The sequence below is a fragment of the Rhyacophila brunnea genome, unplaced genomic scaffold, assembly GCF_057557595.1.
Source record: "Rhyacophila brunnea isolate RB1 unplaced genomic scaffold, BYU_Rbru_1.0 scaffold_3, whole genome shotgun sequence".
NCBI lineage: Eukaryota > Metazoa > Arthropoda > Insecta > Trichoptera > Rhyacophilidae > Rhyacophila > Rhyacophila brunnea.
The window spans coordinates 7,872,222-7,879,613 of record NW_028232965.1 but is presented as its reverse complement, the minus strand read 5'-3'; the positions used below and the strand labels follow the sequence as shown (position 1 = coordinate 7,879,613).

General features: G+C 32.7%; 1 protein-coding gene across 1 annotated transcript; it reads right to left on the bottom strand.

Annotated features, from left to right (window-relative positions):
• Window positions 1-4,235: 4,235 nt before the first annotated feature.
• VhaPPA1-1 (Vacuolar H[+] ATPase PPA1 subunit 1) lies at window positions 4,236-7,027 on the bottom strand. The gene has a single exon (XM_085951937.1). It carries the CDS (start codon window positions 6,879-6,881, stop codon window positions 6,255-6,257), a length of 627 nt encoding a protein of 208 aa, XP_085808063.1. The 5' UTR covers window positions 6,882-7,027; the 3' UTR covers window positions 4,236-6,254.
• Window positions 7,028-7,392: the final 365 nt, after the last annotated feature.

Sequence of the window (7,392 nt, the reverse complement as noted above, 5' to 3'; positions counted from 1 at the left end):
AATACTCACTTTGTTGTATTTATACAGATATTCTTCTGTAACAGTCGTACAAATACACAGCATGCTGTAGGTACATTATAAACATAAATCATAAAATAATATAGGTAATTACATAAATGTTGAAATTTGAAATAGAAATGCTTGTTATAAAAATATATTAAACATTTCAAAAGGCATATCATGGGCACAGCCAGCCAAAAGAGTAAAGAAAAGGATTATTTATTCCTTTTTTTTTTGTAAACGGTAGTAAAAGTTGTCAACTCAACTTTCAAGATAATGGAATTTATTTATGTGACAGAGAAAGTTAGACTTATTCCTATTATTGGTATATTCAGTGCTGCCATTTCTACTGAAATTTGATCATGAATTTCTCGTGAATTATTCTTGTAGTCTTAGAACGAGACATTAAATACCCTCCGTGTAAAAAAACGAGGCGATTGTGGGGCAGTTTGAAATTTTTTTGGGCTCCGGAAAAAACCAGCCGACTTAGAAAAAATCGACCCGGAAAACAAGCCGGCTGCGGCCCACCACGGAACCATCACCTAAAAAAAACAAGTCGACCGAGAAAAATTGACTCGAATGGCTACTGAAATTTTTAATTTTGACTTGGAAACACTGCTTATATTATAAACTTTGTTTACTAAAACTAAAACATGACGTTTAGAATAAAAAGTACAGATGAATCAACTTAGTAGAGAAAAGAAATAAAAAAAAAAATACATAATGCATCCCTAAAAATGTCTACATCTCTAGAGCGTGCATTGACCCACCGCACAGCCTTCGCTATTGATGCCTGGCGAGCCTAGCATGAGGAAACAGGTTATGTAATTATTGACATGTGCATAAAAATTCAAATTTCCCAGAATATCCTGATTGGAAACTATACCACGTGAGAGCAGGGAAAAATGCTTTAAGAGCAGAAGTGACCTACGAGCTTCAAGAGAATGAAAAGGCGAGCATGCCTTGAAGGAAGTTAGCCGGCTTACCGAAAATAGCTTTTTAGTTCAGTTTAAATACAACCTTTGACTAAAACGCATCGACTGCATTCATTGTGTTAAACAGTTAAACAAATCGTATAAAAGTTACCCTTTAAAATGTAATCTGCTATATTACAGTAAAACCTCGTTAATACGAATTCCATGGGACCGAAAATCGAAAAAAAATTCAAATTACGAATTATGAAATGTATGGGGAAAAATTATAAAATTTAGAAAAAAAAAAAAAATTTGATTTTCATTAATTTCGTTTCTGATCATAGATGTGCATACCGAAATGGGTCATAAAATGTCAGGATTATTTTTATTAACTTCATAAAATAAGTAATTTTTGATGTTTTAAGAAAAGTCTGTCACAATTTTCAATGATTGTCTCATGAAATGGTGTACTTTATTACGATTTATTGAATATTTTTTTATGCCAGGACTCTGAAATCATTTCGAATTACGAAATTTGAATTAAAGGTATGGTTTTATATGAAAATAGTGTTCAAGGGACTTTTTTTCGGGAAAATTTCGAATTATCAGGGTTCTTACTAACGAGGTTTTTCTTTAATCACAAAAGTTACCTTCTAATAAAATCAGTGGAAATATAAAAAGTGTTTATATATAAATGATCCCGCCGTTCCATTACAGTACACAACACTTTTTCTGACAGTGACAGTTTAATGAAAAACAAAGCTAAAAAGTTACGGAGCTTTTATTAAATGTGTTTGATGTGAAAATGGACTTTTTTTTACAAGGGTAAGTAGGTACCTATCTATAACAATTTCTAGCACTTTTTTTATAAAGTATAAAAAGCCAATTAGCAATACGTCTTTTAAGTATACAATGAAAAGGCAAATTAAAATAATAATTTTCGGGCCTAGGGCCACCTATGGGTATATACAATAAAATAAAGATGAAGAAATTTTTTCTAAACACTCTAAAACAAGCTTATAAGAAACCTCATATGGACTCCAGATAATGGAACCATACTCCGTACTAGCGGCACATAGAGTGTACGTAAAACAGAATCTTAAATGGCTTGGCTTGTCTCATGATGAATCCTAGAAGCTTGCTCGCACGCAATGTCGTAGAAGTGATGTCTGAGCAAAATGATAAACGTGAGTCAAACAATATACCTTATCTATTTGACATATTATAGTTGAATATAATTGGAGATCTTGATTTCGAAAAGCTAATACACATACATTTGTCAATATTAAATTCGAGTTTATTTTTATGCAACCAAATTTCAATTGAATTGAGATTATTTTGTAATATGTGACAATCTAATTCGCTGCGAATTGACGCATATAATTTTAAATCGTCTGATCTAATATCAATCAATTCCTCCTGAGCTGCCAACATAATATGATCATATTTCAAGGATTTAGCAAATTGTGTTCTCATCCAATCCTACTTTTGTCTTAATTTAAGTTTGAGTAATATCGTCTGGTTGGGCCATTTATATTCGCATTCCATCCTTATTTCCCACATACCCCGAATCCAGTATTATTGCCACAAGACCAAGTTACCGGCGGTTACGGGTCACTAATCGATCGTTATTGCGAAGAACATTCAGTCAGCTCAAGGATACGATCGAGTGTGTGTTGCTGCGTTGCGTTAACTAACGAGTGATTCAAAACATTCTGTTAGACCTTCGTTGCACTTAGTCTATTACGTCGCATCCTCATCAATCATACAACTCATCATCATTCATCCACCCTCACATATCATCCATAGAACTGTGCACCAAGTGCTGCGCACCGGGTGACCAAAAACAGATAATACCGCCCGAGTGACAGTGCAACCAGACCAAGGAGGCATCATAAAGGTCAGTGTCTGACATTCTGTTAAATCACCCCCACCCCTAGATCCAGACTCCATATCATCCTTCAAATTATACAGTCCACAGCGAAAAGCGCCAGCATCATCCATTGATCACGTTTTTATAATTTTTTTTTAAAAACTGAAATATTTCACGGCTCCCTGGCAGAAGCTCTAAGGCCCCCTAAGGGGCCGAGGCCCCCAAATCAAGGTAACTTCATTATCTTTTGTCAATTTTAGAATTACATTTATATGTTCATAGAATTCTTCTATAACATGGTCATCTTCATCAGCCGTCAGAACGTCATACACCTGTATTATATTAACATTACCCATCCACGATTCAATCATCGACGACACACATCAACATAATAGCACTTGAGTATAGGTATATTTTAATTTATTAGTCAATTGCGTTCGAATGTATGAATAATAATATGTCATAAATTTTGTGTCGCAGCACAGTGGTGAGATGACGCAGATGCTTAGGCTTGTTATATACCGCTCAAAACATGTTTAAAATTTAAAAAAAATCACTGTTATTTATTTTTGTTAACAATAATATTGTAACCTAACAGAAAAACAACTCATAAATTTAAAATTTTATAATAAATGGGACTTTTCGACAAGCGGAGCTCATATTTTTAGCGATTATATTGAAGCCAATACACAGTCTGAGTTCCCTGAGCCGATACGTATTTTAAAATACTAATAATATGGAGTTGATTTTAGTTTAAGTTGAGTATGAAACTTTTGTCGCATACGCACGCCAAACGATCTAGGTATATAGTATTCCAAATACTAGTAAGTATTTTATACAAGTTTATATACCAAGTATTTTTTTATACTTAGTCTTCAAAATCGACCAGTTTTCCCATCTCTATTACTTACTCAAGAGTAGGGGACAAAACTATTAACCGATTTTTTTATCGGTCACTATGATACCTACTCTATTTTAGTGGTAGTTATTATCATTCCCCGTTGCCAGTTTTGATTCTGCCATTTTCTTTCCTCTTCACTAACTGTACTTATTTACCGTTGGATTTAATTAAGCTTCCTTTGCCCGCCTGATGTTGGGACCATCACTTATTCGTTGAATTTATTATCTTATACTCAATCATATTGTATTCTTCTGTGTTTAATTTAGTTGGTTGACCTTAATAAATAAAATAATATGTAAATTATTATAAAATTGTATTAACATGCATCTTTCATATTCTGTTGCTAGATGTTCCGTAACACTACACTGCCTTTCCAAGGAAGAAGGCAGTAACTCGCAAAATTTGTGAAATTGAGTTATGAATGCCATCTGTTAAGTAATTTTGAAAGGTATATATTTTGTTCACTTTAAAATCAGTACCATCACTAAAATACCGTTAAAATTGAGAAAATGGATATCTGCTAAAATGATACACATTTCTTCACAAAAAGGCAGTCATTGCACCTATTTATTGCAGTTACTGCTTGTTTATTATAACTTTGTATTTTAACATCCAATTGATCAAAAATATCACCGTTTTTTATTAATTCACAGTACTAAATTTTGAAAAAAAAAAAACATTAAGTATATGAGGCGTCTAATTCCAAAAAGCGATAAGTCCACATTTTGTCAAAATCGAGAAAAAAATAAGCACGTATTCTTTGTATAATTTTACACAATATGTATTGATTTATAAATTCCAAAACGCGACATAACCCTACAAAAAATATATTTTAAGTCGATTTATTACAAAAAGCGCCAAGTCCGTTGTTCATATTAAAAGCTTGGTTGATTTCGCGCGTGTTTAAGTCAACCAATAAGGGAACGTTCAATATTGAAAAGGGCGTCTCCCATGCTGTACCATCTGGTAAACTAATGACAGTGCCACGGAAATATGTGCCTTATGCGGGATAAATTAAAAAGTGAAGTACAAGTAGCGCTAAGTCCAATTTTATTTTGCCTATATTTATTACATTTAAGCGTTTATCGGCTGAAACAAATTGCCATTTGGTTCTAATTTCGACATAGAATACAACGGAAAAAATAATCTCACGTTAAAACAAATAATTGAAGCTAGAAACATAAAAACGTTGTTTCCCGAAAATATTGAATTGTGGACTTGTCGCTTTTTGTAATTAGACGCCTCATATCATTTATCTCAAAAGTGAGAGTCAATTACCGCCTTCTTCCTTGGAAAGACAGTACACTCTCTTTTATATCTTTTGGTTCTCAGTAATATATCTAATTAAAAATAATATTATGGGTGACTTCAGTAGAAACTGCAATATTGTCAAAAAATAAAGAGACATTTCAGCAATAAATCAAATTTATTAGTTTTTGCATTTAATTTACACTGCTCTATTCACAGCAAAACAAACCTACTTACTTAAGTGAAAATATAATACAAAGATGTCCACATAACATCTACAATGTTTTCAATAATGTCTTAAATACTAATTAGTAATTAGCAGGAATGTTGTGTAAAACGATGATTATGGATATGAAATAAACAGAAAATTTTATGAAACATGATATATTTCTTTTATTTAACTATGAATTGTAACGGATGTTATGCATGATATATAATTTAAAATGTATTACAAACAAATTTAATACATTCACCCATCAAGTCTTTTTTTTTCAAAATAAATGTGGTAATTTCAACAAGAAAAAGCGAGTAAAGACGTACATTGATGAACCTTAAATTATGTGATAAAATCAGTTATTCATTTGAATGATGGTTTAGTGTTTACACATAACTACAATGAAAATAAAAGATAGGTAAGTAGGTATTTGTTGAAAAAATACTGTTTGATTCTAATTCTTAATACATTGAAGGATCATGATTGCAATCGTTGAACACAATTTATAACGGGTTTCAGAAGTGATTATAAGAACAAAGCATTTTTTTATTCAATGCCATTGTGGATATTCTATAAATACATTGGTTGTTTAAATTATTTGTTTTTAATTGTAAAATCAATGAACAGATTGTTAAATGTATATGTGGGCAGGTACTTCTAAGTGTATAAATAAATTTCTCAGTACACAAATATCTACTTTTTAAAACGATTTTCATTCAAATATAACATTTTCGTTTGAAATATTTTTAACAGAAAACATTATAGGTATGTACCGTATATACAGTTCCGACTTAATTTGAGAAGTATAGTAAATAATAATAATACAAATTCATGGGCTATTAATAAATAAAACTTATTTTAACAAAACAATATGAATATAGTTTTAATGCCATTAAATTACAGCTATTTACAATAATTCTTCAAATTACATTGATAACATATTGACAAGGACTTTTGTCAATTCAACATTAATGAAACTTTACAATATGTTGTACAGACAGACATACCTGTATATTATTATATTCATACATTTTTAGGTAATCTTTTTAGTATTTAACACGAATAAGTTAACATTACAAGTATTAGACATGTTTGCTTCTAAATTTAAACTTTGTTACCCATTTTTACCTTGGATGACATATAAATGCCTACGATTAGACCGAACAAACCAATGGCAGAACCGAAAATTTCAACAATTAAAATTTTGACGAAAAGGGCGGAATTGGCAGCATCAGCGAGGGCAGCACCCGATCCTACAATACCGACAGCCATTCCACAGAACAAATTCACTAATCCGACAGCTAACCCGGATCCGAACATAAGATATCCAGCCATCCAATTTGAGTTTTTCACCTCTTCGGTGATATTTATAAGGGCGAATTCTTCCACCAGCCCGGAGAGTACAATAGCGGTGATCAGCCCGTAAATGGCCACAGCTTCGCAGAAGATGACCGAGATCAAGTTTTTCGTCTTAATACGAGGGGCCTTCACACCCCCTCCGATGATGCTGACTCCTGTGGTGTGGATCCCCATAGCCGCACCTACAACAGATAGAGCTACGGACATTGCGATTCCTAAAGATGCCCAGAGATAGGGAGAGGTGTCTTCCAAGAACCACCCTACGCTGACTCGCTCTCCTTGCCCCGTTAACAGATGATACAGCACCAATATCGTAATAATTGTGGTGGCTGATCCCACAAAAGTATAACCGAGGCAATAACGTAATGCCATTCTGTATGTTATCAACGTATCCGAAACAAAATTGATAAATAATATACGAATCACATCCAAACTCGCCTCACGTACGAAAAAGTCTTGTGATCACAAGACTCAAGACAGAGCAAAATTTAGTGTAGCCAGAAGCCAAAATTTCAAATGTCAATAATTTTGAAGTAAAGTGTCATGGCTGTTATATATAAAATACTCTCTAAAACAGGGTGACAATAGTCCACAGAGATATTTTGATGGGTAGGTAGGTACCTATAGAAAATTATTTTGATAATATATTTCATAAAAGGGCGCAAATCAAAGAGATTGAAGACTGGGAGGAGTCCAATCTCTTTGGCGTCAATAGGTTTCTGTTTGAAATAATAGTTTGTGTTGTATTAATTTTTAAAATGCAAAGTTACAACCACATAGTTATGCACCTATTTCGAATTTGAGAGATTTCATTAGCTTACTAACTGTCTGAAACTTTTTGGGAAGGTAGGTAGGTACTTACATTTTCAACAAAGGAACATCC